At 45.9% G+C, this 18,939-nt stretch overlaps 1 protein-coding gene across 1 annotated transcript in view; it reads left to right on the plus strand.

Moving 5' to 3' along the window:
* Positions 1-18,939, plus strand: part of NLRC5 (NLR family CARD domain containing 5) — a 141,874-nt gene that overhangs the window by 102,162 nt on the left and 20,773 nt on the right. Inside the window, exons 37-38 of the mRNA XM_077288340.1 lie at positions 3,802-3,885; positions 4,117-4,200. Coding sequence (XP_077144455.1) covers positions 3,802-3,885; positions 4,117-4,200 — 168 coding nt within the window. The remainder of the gene's footprint in view (positions 1-3,801; positions 3,886-4,116; positions 4,201-18,939) is intronic.

The raw sequence follows: 18,939 nt of genomic DNA on the forward strand, positions 1-18,939 counted from the left end.
TTTTCATCAGTCGATCTACACGTGAGACACACAAAGTAGATCACACACCTAGAGGTAATTATATATTTTAGTACCAGCAGAGTAAGAATTATTGATACCCAATGTCCGTCACTGACATATAACTCACATGATCACGTCAGCCAATCACTGGGCTTAGCATCTGGTGCCGTATATTGCTGACACCAATGATTGGCTGCAGCGGTCATGTGAGGTATGTGGTTTGTAACAGTAAGGTGAAGGCCCATAGGGAGGTGTGAAATGTTGCAATATACCTTATTTACGTAATATAAAAGGTGATGGTGTACAGTAACTCAATCAGACCCCTTAAAGGGATAGTGTCATCAAAAATTGACCTAGTGAACCTGTTGAAATCAGGTTTTTGTCGTGAATTGATTTTTTTTGTTTTGTTTTCAATAATATCACAATCTTTGTCAAAATTAAAATGTATAAGGCCGGCGTCACACTCGGCGTAAGACAGTACGGTCCGTATTTTACGGCCGTAATACGGAGAAATGTTCCCAAAATAGTGATCCGTAGGCAGGGTGTGTCAGCGTATTTTGCGCATGGCATCCTCCGTATGTAATCCGTATGGCATCCGTACTGCGATATTTTCTCGCAGGCTTGCAAAACCGACATCTAATGGATTTATGTGCTCAAATGTTCGGGAAAACATATATACAGTATATATATATATATATATATATGTCATTGAGACACATATATATATATATAGTCTGTATTTATATTTACTACAGCGCGATATCTGTGAAAAGCCGGTAATTCAATTGCCGGCTTTTCATTTCTCCTTCCCAAACCCGACAGGATATGAGACATGGTTTACATACAGTAAACCATCTCATATCCCCATTTTTTTTGCATATTCCACACTACTAATGTTAGTAGTGTGTATGCAAAATTTGGGCGCTGTAGCTGCTAAAATAAAGGGTTAAATGGCGGAAAAAATTGGCGTGGGCTCCCGCGCAATTTTCTCCGCCAGAGTGGTAAAGCCAGTGACTGACGGCAGATATTCATAGCCAGGAGAGGGTCCATGGTTATTGGCCCCCCCGTGGCTAAAAACATCTGCCCCCAGCCACCCCAGAAAAGGCACATCTGGAAGATGCGCCAATTCTGGCACTTGGCCACTCTCTTCCCACTCCCTGTAGCGGTGGGATATGGGGTAATGAAGGGTTAATGCCACCTTGCTATTGTAAGGTGACATTAAACCAGATTAATAATGGAGAGGCGTCAATTATGACACCTATCCATTATTAATCCAATTGTTTGAAAGGGTTAATAAACACACACACACATGATTTAAAAGTATTTTAATGAAATAAACACAGCGGTTGTTTTAATATTTTATTGCTCTCTCAATCCATTTGCAGACCCTCGCTTGGCAAAACAATAAACCCACAATATACATACCTTCTGCTGACCCGTCACGTCCCACGAGGTAATCCATCTGAAGGGGTTAAAATAATTTACAAGCAGGAGCCCTGCAAATGCAGCTGTGCTCGTGCTTGTAATTCCCCGGCGAATGAAGGAAATGTAGGTCATTGACCTACATTTCCTTCAGTCGCGGTGATGCGCCCCTGCTGGATGTTCTCATGAACTGCAGCCTGGGAACTTTTTCCCCACGCTCCAGGTCATATGAGGACATCCACCAGGGGGCGCATCACCGCCACTGAAGGAAATGTAGGTCAATGACCTACATTTCCTTCATTCGCCGGGGAATTACAAGCACGAGCACAGCTGCATTTGCAGGGCTCCTGCTTGTAAATTATTTTAACCCCTTCAGATGGATTACCTCGTGGGACGTGACGGGTCAGCAGAAGGTATGTATATTGTGGGTTTATTGTTTTGCCAAGCGAGGGTCTGCAAATGGATTGAGAGAGCAATAAAATATTAAAACTACTTCTGTGTTTATTTCATTAAAATACTTTTAAATCATGTGTGTGTGTGTTTTTTAACCCTTTCAAACAATTGGATTAATAATGGATAGGTGTCATAATTGACGCCTCTCCATTATTAATCTGGCTTAATGTCACCTTACAATAGCAAGGTGGCATTAACCCTTCATTACCCCATATCCCACCGCTACACGGGAATGGGAAGAGAGTGGCCAAGTGCCAGAACAGGCGCATCTTCCAGATGTGCCTTTTCTGGGGTGGCTGGGGGCAGATGTTTTTAGCCACGGGGGGGCCAATAACCATGGACCCTCTCTAGGCTATTAATATCTGCCCTCAGTCACTGGCTTTACCACTCTGGCGGAGAAAATTGCGCGGGAGCCCACGTCAATTTTTTCCGCCATTTAACCCTTTATTTCAGCAGCTACAGCGCTGAAATTTTGCACATACACACTACTAACATTAGTAGTGTGGAATATGCAAAAAAAAAGGGGATATGAGATGGTTTACTGTATGTAAACCATGTCTCATATCCTGTCGGGTTTGTGCAGGAGAAATGAAAAGCCGGCAATTGAATTACCGACTTTTCACTAACACCGCTGCGTATTTCTCGCAAGTCACACTGCTGGTCCGTGTGGAATCCGTATTTTTCTCGCCCCCATAGACTTTCATTGGCGATTTTTTTGCGCAATACGCTGACAAACGCAGCATGCTGCGATTTTGTACGGCCGTAGAAAGCCGTATAATACTGAACCGTAATATACGGCTGATAGGAGCAGCCCCATTGAGAATAATTGTGCCGTTTATTTTGCGAGTTTTACGGACGTATTTTCTGTGCTCTTACGTCCGTAAAACTCGCCAGTGTGACGCCGGCCTAAATCTTGCACTGGAGGTTTTTTAGACTCAAAAGCAAACTTCCTCTTGTTTCATGAAACAACACATGCACATTAGCAGCAATGATCAGACTCGGACCTTGTAATTTTTTGTGCGAAAGTGATTGTGAAGGGAGGAGGAGGCGGTCAGCTGTGACATTGATTATTGTGATTAGTGGATCGTGTTATCAACTGTGTATGGAGGTGTTACCTGTGATTGGAAGCCTGTGCTGATAAGGAAACTGCTGAAAACACTTCCAGAAGAACAGGAAGTATGAGTCTAAAATAGCCCAAACGGACCGTGGGAAAATTGTAAGATTACTAATTCTTTATTTTGTTTGAGAACATGATATCTAAATAACATTTCCAACATTTCTAGAAAAATACCAGATTTAAACAATAGGTCATTTTTTGACTTCTTGATCCTTTTTAGCCCCACCCGACCTCTTTTCCTGTCCCTAAGTAAGTATGTTCTGCAATGTTCCATTGTGATTCAGGAATGGTTAATACACCTGTCCTGTAATATTTTGCCCAGTTTTCAGTTTGGGGTGTTTTCACACTGCACTTTGTCCTACGTTCATTGGCTAATGTCCAAATCCCCCTCAAAAGGGGATTCGGGAGTATAGGCCTACTGGAGGTGGACACACAGATGCAGTCTACTAGTGTCCTCCTCCGTTAGGCGTATACACCCGAAAATGATATTCGACAGAGCACACGTTGGCTCTGTCGGCATCATGATAGACAATGGCCCCGTTGGTGCATATGCCCAAATCCCGTTTTGTGGGGGGGTTGGCGTAAACTGTGATGGGACCACTGAACATGGCGAAGACCGCAGTGTGAAAGCCCCCTTAGTTGAACTGTAATGTGCCTTGTGGACTGGTGTATGTATTACAATATAGTGCTGAATAAATGATGACCATACATTGCCCAAATAATATCACCTTATTTATAGCATATAATAAAGTTTTATGATTACATTTAACCACATCTCATATATTCTATTTTTTCTTTTTTTTTTTTAGGCTCGCCAAGAACAAAATTACCTACAAAGGTGTTATCCACTTGGCCGAAAATATCACCAATTGTTCTACCATAGAGAGTATAGAGTAAGTCTGGCCCCATAGTGACACCACAAGGGGGAAAGATAGAACAGCTAATGGTTAGGGGTCCCACCAATCGGACATTTACGACCTATCCTAGGGATAGGCCATCAATGTTAAAGTCCCGATCAACCCCTTTAATCCAGACAATTTGCAAAGTGGCTTGATTTCTTAGTTATTAGTGCGTTTTATCAGCTTCTTACAGAAAACACTAACGCATTCTTTTTATTTTTCCAGTTTGAGCTACAATAGCATTGGTGATCTTAGTATGGAAAAACTTGCAATGTTACTGCCAAATTTAAAGAGCTTGAAGAAGATAAAGTAAGTTCCAGTCCCTTAGTGTATGTTCACATATTGCGTTTTGGTGACGGTATTTTTTTTTCTGCAGCAAAAACCATAGTGTCGACAGTAAAAACGCTACGTAAAATATGTGCGTGCGTTTTTTTCCCATTCATTAGAAGATAGAAAAAGTGGCGTGCTGCGGACTTCAAAAAATGTCCAGCAGTTTAAAAAAATGCAAGGAATAAAAACAAGCGTGTGCATGAGATTTTTTTTAAATCGCAGTCATTTTACTGGTACCGTAAAACGCAGCGTTTGTGTGGCAGAAAAGAAACGCAACGTAAAAATGCCACATGTAAATATGTTTTTATTATGGAAATTTGGTTCATAGTGCATGACAATACCTTCCCTTTGTCGGTCAGCTCCATGCCCCACTTCCTGGATTGACAGCGCTGGCTATAATTGGGCTAGCACATCGCCACAGTTCTTGGGGCAGTCCTACTCTACGTTTTTTATATTCGCTGTGCCATTACGGCCTCCTAAATGTATTAAAAGCAAGACCACATTAAATGCAAAATGTACCTGAAGCCAGTGGCGTAACTACAAATTTATGGGCCCCGGTGCGAACTTTCAGATTGGGCCCCTCATACCAAAATATATAGGTGAATTAGAAATGATGACACACCCAAACGACATCTGCGTTAGTAATACATGCACCATTACGCAATTAGTTGTAGGCTGGGTTCACAGGAGTGAGGTTCACAGTCTGTATACAGACAACAACCTCCAGCCTCGTGGAGGGTGTCCCAATCCGAACTCACACCCTCGTGTGTCTACGGTAATAAGCTCCTGTAAACCCAGCCTGACAGGGACGACCCCTTATAAATAGAAGTGTGCCCCTCTAAACCCTGCAATCACCAGGTGGGGAAAGTCACATCCTGACAAGTAATACTGCCAATTCTCCAACCATAAATTGTGCATTTCCAAAGCTGGCAAATGGGAGTTCAATACTACAACACATCAACTATGATTCCCGCCCACCTCAAGGAAGTATGGCAGACAGGTGTGATAAGACTATTAAAAGAACTACTGCCACACACAGCTGAACTTACTGGCGGAAGTGTGAGGGCATTAATGCCCGTGTATGGACATGTCAGAAGCTAGAGAGAAGAAAGCTTGGTCCCTCTTAGCTTCTGGCAATGTTTTACCTCAGCTCACATTTGGGCCATACCATTGTAAAAGAGGTAGACACATTTACCCACTGACCGTACTGTTCATAAGGAACTGCTGTCTACACTTTAGTTGCCCACTGTATATAGTCAGTGTGGGGATGTGGGCTACAGAACAACACGGGGCGATGACACTGCTACCCGAACCCTTCAGCTGCCCCACAATATGCAGGGAGTAAAACCAGTACAACGTATGGCAGCCTCCCTGCAGAGATGTCCAGGGCTGGACTGGGACAAAAAAGCAGCCCTGAAACACAAACCCCACAAACTATAAAACTCCCCCCACACCCGATCAGTGGATTTTGCTATACTGTGTTGTGCCCTTCAGCAGTCCTCGTAAAGGCGTTATTTGAAGAGCACCTGACAGAATCTGCCACTATGTGTATGGCTATAATATGTGTTCTGTGGCTATAGGGGATCATTATGGGATGTTTGTAGCTAGCCAGACTCTGCTCCATTATGCATATGGCTACAATATGTGCTCTGTGGCTATGGGGGATCATTATGGGATGGCCGCACGCAGCCGGTAATCTGCATCCCATGAATTGGTGCACGGGTCCCACACCTCTAATCTCCTGCCCTCAGAGTACATGACATGTGTACTCCATACCTCCCAACTTTTGAAGAAGGGAAAGAGGGAAAAGGTTTGTGGCGCGCGTAGCGGGCCGCGGCAAATTTTAGGCCACACCTCTGACCACACCCATTTCACAACTAGTCACACCCAAATCCACGTCCCAACCACACCCATTCAGCACTGCTGATCACACTGTTTCATAAACAATAATTATAAACAGAAAAATATGGCCACACAGTGCTCCATACTGTATAATGGCCACACATAGTGCTCCATACTGTATAATGGCCACACAGTGCTCCCTACTGTATAATGGCCACACATAGTGCTCCATACTGTATAATGGCCACACATAGTGCTCCATACTGTATAATGGCCACACAGTGCTCCCTACTGTATAATGGTCACACATAGTGCTCCATACTGTATAATGGCCACACATAGTGCTCCATACTGGTATAATGGCCGCACATAGTGCTCCATACTGTATAATGGCCACACATAGTGCTCCATACTGTATAATGGCCACACAGTGCTCCCTACTGTATAATGGCCACACATAGTGCTCCATACTGTATAATGGCCACACATAGTGCTCCATACTGGTATAATGGCCACACATAGTGCTCCATACTGTATAATGGCCACACATAGTGCTCCATACTGTATAATGGCCACACATAGTGCTCCATACTGTGTAATGGCCACACATAGTGCTCCATACTGTGTAATGGCCACACATAGTGCTCCATACTGTATAATGGCCACACATGATGCTCCATACTGTAAAATGGCCACACATAGTGCTCCATACTGTATAATGGCCACACATAGTGCTCCATACAGTATAATGGCCACACATGATGCTCCATACTGTATAATGGCCACACATAGTGCTCCATATTGTATAATGGCCACACATGATGCTACACACTGTATAATGGCCACACATGATGCTCCACACTGTATAATGGCCACACATGATGCTCCATACTGTATAATGGCCACACATGATGCTCCACACTGTATAATGGCCACGCATGATTCTCCATACTGTATAATGGCCCCACATAGTGCTCCATACTGTATAATGGCCACACATAGTGCTCCATACTGTATAATGGCCACACACAGTGCTCTATACTGTATAATGGCCACACACGGTGCTCCATACTGTATAATGGCCACACACAGTGCTCTATACTGTATAATGGCCACACACGGTGCTCCATACTGTATAATAGCCATATATGGTGCTCTATACTGTATAATGGCCACACATGATGCTCCATACTGTATAATGGCCACACATGATGCTCCACACTGTATAATGACCACACATGATGCTCCACACTGTATAATGGCCACACATGATGCTCCACAATGTATAATGGCCACACATGATGCTCCACACTGTATAATGGCCCCACATGATGCTCCATACTGTATAATGGCCACACATAGTGCTCCATACTGGTATAATGGCCACACATAGTGCTCCATACGGTATAATGGCCACACATATTGCTCCATACTGTATAATGGCCACACATAGTGCTCCATACTGTGTAATGGCCACACATAGTGCTCCATACTGTGTAATGGCCACACATAGTGCTCCATACTGTATAATGGCCACACATAGTGCTCCATACAGTATAATGGCCACACATGATGCTCCATACTGTATAATGGCCACACATAGTGCTCCATATTGTATAATGGCCACACATGATGCTACACACTGTATAATGGCCACACATGATGCTCCACACTGTATAATGGCCACACATGATGCTCCATACTGTATAATGGCCACACATGATGCTCCACACTGTATAATGGCCACGCATGATTCTCCATACTGTATAATGGCCCCACATAGTGCTCCATACTGTATAATGGCCACACATAGTGCTCCATACTGTATAATGGCCACACACAGTGCTCTATACTGTATAATGGCCACACACGGTGCTCCATACTGTATAATGGCCACACACAGTGCTCTATACTGTATAATGGCCACACACGATGCTCCATACTGTATAATAGCCATACATGGTGCTCTTTACTGTATAATGGCCACACATGATGCTCCATACTGTATAATGGCCACACATGATGCTCCACACTGTATAATGACCACACATGATGCTCCACACTGTATAATGGCCACACATGATGATCCACAATGTATAATGGCCACACATGATGCTCCACACTGTATAATGGCCCCACATGATGCTCCATACTGTATAATGGCCACACATAGTGCTCCATACTGTATAATGGCCACACAAAGTGCTCCATACTGTATAATGGCCACACATAGTGCTCCATATTGTATAATGGCCATTGCCACACACAGTGCTCCATACTGTATAATGGCCACACATGGTGCTCCATAATGTATAATGGCCACACATGGTGCTCCATACTGTATAATGGCCACACATGGTGCTCCATACTGTATAATGGCCACACATAGTGCTCCATACTGTACAATGGCCACATATATTGCATACAGTATAATGGCCACACCTAGTTACTCCCACACACGTGGCTGAGCTCTGTACACCTTGCACACACGGCTCCGCTACGTACACTTCGTACACACGTGGCTCCACTCCATACACCTTGTACACACGCGGCTGTGCTCCGTACCCCTCAAACACGCGCGGCTCTGTTCCGTACACCTCGTACACACGCGGCACTGCTTCATACACCTCGTACACACGCGGCTCCGCTTCATACACCTCATAGACACACACGACTCCGCTCCATACACCTTGCACACACGGCTCCACTCCGTACACCTCGTACACACCCAGCTCCGCTCCGTACACCTCATACACATCCAGCTCCGCTCCACTCCGTATACCTCGTATACACCCAGCTCCTCTCCGTATACCTCGTACACACCCAGCTCCGCTCCGTACACCTCGTCCACACACGGCTCCATACACCTTGCACACACCCAGTTCCGCTCCGTACACCTCATACACACATGGCTCCGCTCCATACAGATTGCACACACCCAGTTCCGCTCCGTACACCTCGTACACACAAGGCTCCGCTCCATACACCTTGCACACACCCAGTTCCGCTCTGTACACCTCGTACACACACGGCTCCACTGCGTACACCTCGTACTGTTGTGAATTCTGTTTGTGGGCTCCCCCGGTGGTGTTTTATGGTAGTGCCACTTATTTGCCTTCTTCTATCCTTGATCACCTGTTGACACCCATTAGGGGAGTTTCCTATTTAAGGCTGCTTGGCTGCTGGTCCGATGCCGGCCAACAATGTATCAGTAGCATTCTGTTGCATTCTCCTGCCTCAAGATCCTGTTCAGCTAAGTTGAATTTTGTTTCTAGTTAATGCTATTTTTGTCCAGCTATTTGCAATGTGACTCTCTGTAGCTGGAAGCTCTCGTGGACTGAAATTGCCACTCCAGTGGCATGAGTTGTCACTGGAGTTTTAAAGTAATTTCAGGATGGTGTTTTTGAGTAGTGTTTTGAAGTTGACCGTGAAGTGACTCTTTCCTGTACTTCTGCTATCTAGTAAGCGGACCTCACTGTGCTAAATCTGCTGTTCATCCTACGTATGTCTTTTCCTCTTGACTCACCGTCAATATCTGTGGGGGGCTGCTATCTCCTTTTGGGGTTCATCTCTGGAGGTAAGGCAGGCCTGTATATTCCTCTGATAGGGGTAGTTAGATCTCCGGCTGGCGCGTGGTGTCTAGGGCATCGTAGGAAACACTCCCCGGCTACTTCCAGTGTTGTGTCAGGTTCAGGTCACGGTCACTTTAGTTCCCATCACCCGAGAGCTAGTCCGTTGTTATTTTGATTTCCCTGCCATTGGGAAAATCATAACAGTTTGGCCGGCCCCATGTGTTAAAACTATGCACTAAAGCAGGAAAGGATATGAAAAGGTTTTTTTTTCCTTCTGTGTTTGGAAAGTGCACCTTAGTGCTTATTTGTACTCCTTGCTTAAACTGCAGTCTTCAGCCTTTTTTTTTTTTCCTCTCCTCTTAATCTCTGAATGGCTTTGGTTACACCTGTTTGAATCATGGATCCACAGAGTTTGGTTGCAGGTCTGAATAACCTGGCTACAAAGGTCCAGAACTTACAAGATTTTGTTATACGTGCTCCAATGTCTGAACCTAAGATCCCTATGCCTGAATTTTTTACCGGAGACAGATCCCGTTTTTTGAATTTCAGAGAGAATTGTAAATTGTTTTTGTCTCTGAAATCTCACTCTGCTGGTGATCCTGCGCAACAGGTTAAAATTGTTATTTCTCTATTGCGGGGTGACCCACAAAGTTGGGCATTTGCATTGTCGCCAGGGGATCCTGCGTTATTAAATGTAGATGCGTTTTTTCTGGCTTTGGGGTTGCTTTATGAAGAACCTAATTTAGAGATTTTGGCTGAGAAAGCCTTGATAGCTCTTTCCCAAGGGCAAGATGAAGCTGAGATATACTGCCAAAAATTTCGTAAATGGTCGGTGCTTACTAAATGGAATGAGTGCGCTCTAGCAGCTAATTTCAGAGAAGGTCTCTCTGATGCCGTGAAGGATGTCATGGTGGGGTTCCATGTGCCTACAGGTCTGAATGATGCCATGAAATTGGCTATCCAGATTGATCGGCGTTTACAGGAGCGCAAATCTGTGCACCATATGGCGGTATCTTCTGAGCAAAAATCTGTGCACCATATGGCGGTATCTTTTGAGCAAAAACCTGTGCACCATATGGCGGTATCTTCTGAGCAAAAACCTGTGCACCATATGGCGGTATCTTCTGAGCAAAAACCTGTGCATCATTTGGCGGTGACCTCTGAAATGCACCAGAGCATATGCAATGCGATAGTGTATTGTCTAGAGGCGAACGACAGAATTACAGGCGCAAAAATGGGTTGTGCTTCTATTGTGGAGATCCAGCTCATGTTATATCAGCATGCTCTAAACGCATAAAGAAGGTTGATAAAAAGGTTGATAAATCTTTTTCTATGGGTACCTTGCAGTCTAAATTTCTTTTGTCCGTGACATTGATTTGTACTTTATCATCCGTTACTGTGGATGCTTATGTGGATTCTGGCGCCGCTCTGAGTCTCATGGATTGGTCCTTTGCCAAGCGTTGTGGGTTTGATTTAGAGCCTCTGGAGGTTTCTATTCCCTTAAAGGGTATTGATTCTACACCTTTGGCTAGCAATAAACCACAATATTGGACACAAGTGACTATGCATCTTTCCCCAGACCATCAGGAGATTATTCGTTTCCTTGTGTTATATAATCTACATGACGTATTAGTACTTGGATTACCATGGTTACAAATTCATAATCCAGTCTTGGACTGGAGATCAATGTCTGTGCTGAGCTGGGGATGTCGGGGGATTCATGGGGATGCACCTTTGGTTCCCATTTCTTCATCTACTCCCTCTGAGATCCCAGCATTTCTGTCAGATTTTTATGATGTCTTTCAGGAGCCTAAAACTGATTCTCTCCCCCCTCACAGAGAGTGTGACTGCGCTATTGAGTTGATTCCCGGTAGTAAATTTCCTAAGGGTCGCTTGTTTAATTTGTCTGTACCTGAACATACTGCTATGCGGGAGTATATCAGAGAATCTTTGGAAAAGGGTCATATTCGCCCCTCTTTGTCTCCACTGGGGGCAGGGTTTTTCTTTGTGGGTAAAAAGGATGGTTCATTGAGACCTTGTATCGACTATCGACTTCTGAATAAGATTACAGTTAAATACCAGTACCCGTTACCTTTACTGACTGATCTTTTTGCTCGCATAAAGGGGGCTAAGTGGTTCACTAAGATCGATCTACGTGGTGCGTATAATTTGGTGCGGATTAAGCAGGGGGATGAGTGGAAGACCGCATTTAATACGCCTGAAGGCCATTTTGAGTATTTGGTAATGCCTTTCGGTCTCGCGAATGCCCCTTCCGTTTTTCAGTCCTTTATGCACGATATTTTCCGTGAATATCTGGATAAATTTATGATTGTGTATTTGGATGATATTTTGATTTTTTCGGAGGACTGGGAATCTCATGTTCAACAGGTCAGGAGAGTTTTTCAGGTTTTACGAGCTAATTCTCTATTTGTGAAGGGCTCAAAGTGTATTTTTGGGGTTCAGAGAATTTCCTTTTTGGGATATATTTTTTCCCCTTCATCTATGGAGATGGACCCTGTTAAGGTTCAGGCTATTTGTGATTGGATACAACCTACTTCTCTAAAGAGTCTTCAGAAATTCTTGGGATTTGCTAATTTCTATCGCCGATTCATAGCGGGTTTTTCTGCCATTGCTAAACCTTTGACTGAGTTGACCAAGAAGGGTGCTGATGTTGCTAATTGGTCCTCTGCGGCTGTGGAGGCCTTTCGGGAGCTTAAGCGCCGCTTTTCTTCTGCTCCTGTGTTGCGCCAGCCTGATGTTTCGCTCCCGTTCCAGGTTGAAGTAGATGCTTCCGAGATCGGAGCAGGTGCAGTTTTGTCGCAGAAAGGTCCTGACTGCTCAGTGATGAGACCATGTGCGTTTTTCTCTCGAAAGTTTTCGCCCGCTGAGCGAAATTATGATGTTGGAAATCGGGAGCTCTTGGCCATGAAGTGGGCATTTGAGGAGTGGCGTCATTGGCTTGAGGGTGCTAGACACCAGGTGGTGGTCTTGACTGACCACAAAAATCTAATTTATCTTGAGTCAGCCAGGCGTCTGAATCCTAGACAGGCGCGCTGGTCGTTGTTTTTCTCTCGATTTAACTTTGTGGTTTCATATCTGCCTGGGTCTAAGAATGTGAGGGCGGATGCCCTCTCTAGGAGTTTTGAGCCTGACTCGCCTGGTGATTCCGAACCTACTGGCATCCTGAAGGATGGGGTGATATTGTCAGCTGTCTCCCCAGACCTGCGGTGCTCTTTGCAGGAGTTTCAGGTGGATAGGCCTGATCGCTGTCCGCCTGGTAGACTGTTTGTCCCTGATGACTGGACCAGTAGAGTTATTTCGGAGGTTCACTCTTCCGCGTTGGCAGGTCATCCTGGAATTTTTGGCACCAGGGATCTGGTGTCTAGGTCCTTCTGGTGGCCTTCCTTGTCTCGAGATGTACGTATTTTTGTGCAGTCTTGTGATGTTTGTGCTCGGGCTAAGCCCTGCTGTTCCCGGGCCAGCGGGTTGTTGTTGCCCTTGCCTATTCCTAAGAGGCCTTGGACGCACATCTCTATGGACTTTATTTCTGACCTTCCTGTTTCTCGTAGGATGTCCGTCATTTGGGTGGTGTGTGACCGTTTTTCCAAGATGGTTCACTTGGTACCTTTGCCCAAATTGCCCTCCTCCTCTGAGCTGGTCCCTCTATTTTTTCAGAATGTTGTGCGTTTGCATGGTATTCCTGAGAATATAGTGTCTGACAGGGGTACTCAGTTTGTGTCTAGATTTTGGCGGGCGTTCTGTGCCAGGATGGGCATCGACTTGTCTTTTTCGTCTGCATTCCATCCTCAGACTAATGGCCAGACTGAGCGTACTAATCAGACCTTGGAGACTTACTTGAGGTGTTTTGTGTCCGCTGATCAGGACGATTGGCTTGATTTTTTGCCATTGGCAGAGTTTGCCCTTAACAATCGGGCCAGTTCTGCCACTTTGGTTTCTCCATTTTTTTGTAATTCAGGGTTTCACCCTCGCTTTTCGTCCGGTCAATTGGAGTCTTCGGATTGTCCTGGAGTAGATGCTGTGGTTGATAGAATGCATCAGATTTGGGGACAGGTTGTGGACAATCTGAAGTTGTCCCAGGAGAAGACTCAACAGTTCACTAATCGTCATCGGCGTGTCGGTCCTCGTCTTTGTGTTGGGGACCTGGTTTGGTTGTCTTCTCGATTTGTTCCTATGAAGGTCTCGTCTCCTAAGTTTAAGCCTCGGTTTATCGGCCCTTATAGGATTCTGGAGGTTCTCAATCCTGTGTCCTTTCGTTTGGACCTCCCAGCATCTTTTACTATTCATAATGTTTTTCATCGGTCATTGTTGCGGAGGTATGAGGTGCCGGTTGTTCCGTCTGCTGATCCTCCTGCTCCTGTGCTGGTTGACGGTGAGTTGGAGTATGTGGTGGAAAAGATCTTGGACTCCCGTGTTTCCAGACGGAAACTTCAGTATCTGGTTAAGTGGAAAGGCTATGGTCAGGAGGATAATTCTTGGGTGACAGCATCTGATGTTCATGCTCCTGATTTGGTTCGTGCATTTCATAGTGCTCATCCAGATCGCCCTGGTGGTTCTGGTGAGGGTTCGGTGCCCCCTCCTTAAGGGGGGGGTACTGTTGTGAATTCTGTTTGTGGGCTCCCCCGGTGGTGTTTTATGGTAGTGCCACTTATTTGCCTTCTTCTATCCTTGATCACCTGTTGACACCCATTAGGGGAGTTTCCTATTTAAGGCTGCTTGGCTGCTGGTCCGATGCCGGCCAACAATGTATCAGTAGCATTCTGTTGCATTCTCCTGCCTCAAGATCCTGTTCAGCTAAGTTGAATTTTGTTTCTAGTTAATGCTATTTTTGTCCAGCTATTTGCAATGTGACTCTCTGTAGCTGGAAGCTCTCGTGGACTGAAATTGCCACTCCAGTGGCATGAGTTGTCACTGGAGTTTTAAAGTAATTTCAGGATGGTGTTTTTGAGTAGTGTTTTGAAGTTGACCGTGAAGTGACTCTTTCCTGTACTTCTGCTATCTAGTAAGCGGACCTCACTGTGCTAAATCTGCTGTTCATCCTACGTATGTCTTTTCCTCTTGACTCACCGTCAATATCTGTGGGGGGCTGCTATCTCCTTTTGGGGTTCATCTCTGGAGGTAAGGCAGGCCTGTATATTCCTCTGATAGGGGTAGTTAGATCTCCGGCTGGCGCGTGGTGTCTAGGGCATCGTAGGAAACACTCCCCGGCTACTTCCAGTGTTGTGTCAGGTTCAGGTCACGGTCACTTTAGTTCCCATCACCCGAGAGCTAGTCCGTTGTTATTTTGATTTCCCTGCCATTGGGAAAATCATAACATCGTACACACCCAGCTCCGCTCCATACACCTTGCACACACGGCTTTTGCTCTGTACACCTCGTACACACACAGCTCTGCTACATCCACACAAACCACTCCTGACCCCGCACAAAAGCTTACCCTCGTCCAACACCATGACAACCAGCATAGTCCTGCACTACACGGAGGCCCTTGATCATGTGACTCCTGACTCCTCCCCTCCTGTTACCTTGTCACAGGTCCTGTGCGCACAGGCAGCCATAGTTGTGGTGTGTGGCTCTCTGTGGTGGAGGGGCTCTGCTGCGGGACAAATGCAGTCCCACCTGTGATCGCGCACTGAGAGAGTAAACGCGCACCAGGCCTGTACAGAAGATTTAAGGGGCCTGCGGCCCATTTTGGAGCTCAAAGTTCTTACGGGTCCGCCCAGTCTCTGCTGGACTGGGCGGGCCCCTAAGCACTCCAGGCCCCGTCGCAGCTGCGACCGCGGTAGTTACGCCGCTGCCTGAAGCATTTCTGAATCACTCCCATGGCGCCAGAAAGGGCAAGCACAGATAAAGGTTGACCAGGTCTGGACATAGACATTTCAGGTATAACCTCCACACTGCCTAACCAGCACCACAGATGAAGGGTGAGACAGGCTTGGACACAGGTGCACAATCAAACAAAGCCTAGGGCAGGGCAGGGCTGCAAAATGTGTGTACAGCAGCCTAGGTCAATCACAAAAAAAACACAGAAAGAATGGCGTACGTAACCCAGAGCGCACGGCAACAGTGGTGGTCAACCACAAACCAATATCAAAGTAAAAAAGGGGAGAAGCCAGCGCTGCTTATGGTCAGAACGCAAAACATAAAGTGCACATGCACATATTGATTTCTAACCGTATTTCAAAAATGAGACATTTAGCAAACAATTGATCAATTCTTTGAGCCGCCACATCACAGCATTCTCATAATGGGGCAGTCCTACTCTACGTTTTTTATATTCGCTGTGCCATTACGGCCTCCTAAATGTATTAAAAGCAAGACCACATTAAATGCAAGCTGTACCTGAAGCATTTCTGAATCACTCCCATGGCGCCAGAAAGGGCAAGCACAGATAAAGGTTGACCAGGTCTGGACATAGACATTTCAGTGTCATGATCTCCATGGCCAGAGAACTAGCATAAGCCTATATAGGAACAAGCTCTTGGAAGATGTAACTGTACTGACCATGAACTAAACCTACCGCATCATCTAGAAGTAGCCAGGTAGCATGTCCTACTTTTTATCCCTATATGCCCAGCGCCGGCCGGAGAACTAAATAATGCTAGCAGAGGGAAATATAAGACCTGACTCACCTCTAGAGAAATGCCCAAAAAGGAGACAGAGGCCCCCCACATATATTGGCGGTGATATGAGATGAAACAACAAACGCAGCAGGAAAATAGTTTTAGCAAATTTGAGGTCCGCTTTCTAGATAGCAGAAGACAGAAAGCATACTTTCATGGTCAGTAGAAAACCCTAACAAAACACATCCAGAAATTACTTTAGGACTCTGGCATTAACTCATAATACCAGAGTGGCAATTCCTGATCAACAAGAGCTTTCCAGACACAGTAACGAAACTGCAGCTGTGAACTGGAACCAAAATACAAAAACAAAACATGGACGAATGTCCAACTTATCTAGTAGATGTCTGGGAGCAGGAACAAGCACAGAGAGGCTTCTGATAACATTGTTGACCGGCAAGCATCTAACAGAGAAGCCAGGTTATATAGCGACACCCAGATCTAATCAGAACAGGTGAACAGGGAAGATGATGTCACAAGTTCAATTCCACCAGTAGCCACCGGGGGAGCCCAGAATCCAAATTCACAACAGTACCCCCCCCTCAAGGAGGGGGCACCGAACCCTCACCAGAACCACCAGGGCGATCAGGATGGGCCCTATGAAAGGCACGAACCAGATCAGAGGCATGAACATCAGATGCAGTGACCCAAGAATTATCCTCCTGGCCGTATCCCTTCCACTTGACCAGATACTGGAGTCTCCGTCTGGAAACACGGGAGTCTAGGATTTTTTCCACAACGTACTCCAACTCACCCTCAACCAACACCGGAGCAGGAGGCTCAACGGAAGGCACAACCGGTGCCTCATACCTGCGCAATAACGACCGATGAAAAACGTTATGAATAGAAAAGGATGCAGGGAGGTCCAAACGGAAGGAAACAGGGTTAAGAATCTCCAATATTTTATACGGACCGATGAACCGAGGCTTAAACTTAGGAGATGAGACCCTCATAGGGACAAAACGAGAAGACAACCACACCAAATCTCCAACACAAAGCCGAGGACCAACACGACGGTGACGGTTGGCAAAAAGCTGAGTCTTCTCCTGGGACAACTTTAAATTGTCCATCACCTGCCCCCAGATATGATGCAATCTCTCCACCACCGCATCCACTCCAGGACAATCCGAGGATTCCATCTGACCGGAGGAAAATCGAGGATGGAACCCCGAATTACAGAAAAACGGGGAAACCAAGGTGGCAGAGCTGGCCCGATTATTGAGGGCGAACTCCGCCAATGGCAAAAAAGCAACCCAATCATCCTGGTCAGCAGACACAAAACACCTCAGATATGTCTCCAGGGTCTGATTAGTCCGCTCGGTCTGGCCATTAGTCTGAGGGTGAAAAGCAGACGAAAAAGACAAATCTATGCCCATCCTAGCACAAAATGCCCGCCAAAATCTAGACACAAATTGGGTTCCTCTGTCAGAAACGATATTCTCAGGAATACCATGCAAACGAACAACATTTTGAAAAAACAGGGGCACCAACTCGGAAGAAGAAGGCAATTTGGGCAGGGGAACCAAATGAACCATCTTAGAAAAACGGTCACACACCACCCAGATGACAGACATCTTCTGAGAAACAGGCAGATCTGAAATAAAATCCATCGAGATGTGTGTCCAAGGCCTCTTAGGAATAGGCAAGGGCAACAATAATCCACTAGCCCGAGAACAACAAGGCTTGGCCCGAGCACAAACGTCACAAGACTGCACAAAGCCTCGCACATCTCGTGACAGGGAAGGCCACCAGAAGGATCTTGCCACCAAATCCCTGGTACCAAAAATTCCAGGATGACCTGCCAACGCAGAAGAATGCACCTCAGAGATGACTTTACTGGTCCAATCATCAGGAACAAACAGCCTATCAGGCGGACAACGATCCGGTCTATCCGCCTGAAACTCCTGCAAGGCCCGCCGCAGGTCTGGAGAAACAGCTGACAAGATAACTCCCTCCCTAAGAATACCTGTGGGGTCAGAGTTGCCAGGTGAATCAGGCTCAAAACTCCTAGAAAGGGCATCCGCCTTAACATTCTTAGAACCTGGTAGGTACGATACCACAAAATTAAACCGAGAAAAAAATAACGACCAGCGCGCCTGTCTAGGATTCAGGCGCCTGGCGGTCTCAAGATAAATCAAATTTTTGTGGTCAGTCAATACCACCACCTGATGTCTGGCCCCCTCGAGCCAATGGCGCCACTCCTCAAACGCCCACTTCATGGCCAAAAGCTCCCGATTCCCAACATCATAATTCCGCTCAGCGGGCGAAAATTTACGGGAAAAGAAGGCACAAGGCCTCATCACGGCGCAGTCAGAACTTTTCTGCGACAACACTGCCCCAGCTCCGATCTCAGAAGCGTCGACCTCAACCTGAAAAGGAAGAGTCACATCAGGCTGACGCAACACAGGGGCAGAAGAAAAACGGCGCTTAAGCTCCTGAAAGGCCTCCACAGCATCAGGGGACCAATTAGCAACATCAGCACCCTGTCTAGTCAAATCGGTCAATGGCTTAACGACATCCGAAAAACCAGAAATAAATCGACGATAAAAGTTGGCAAAGCCCAAAAATTTCTGAAGACTTTTAAGAGAAGAGGGCTGCGTCCAATCACAAATAGCTTGAACCTTGACAGGATCCATCTCAATGGAAGAGGGAGAAAAAATATA

The sequence above is a fragment of the Ranitomeya variabilis genome, chromosome 2 (assembly GCF_051348905.1).
Source record: "Ranitomeya variabilis isolate aRanVar5 chromosome 2, aRanVar5.hap1, whole genome shotgun sequence".
Classification (NCBI taxonomy): Eukaryota; Metazoa; Chordata; class Amphibia; order Anura; family Dendrobatidae; genus Ranitomeya; species Ranitomeya variabilis.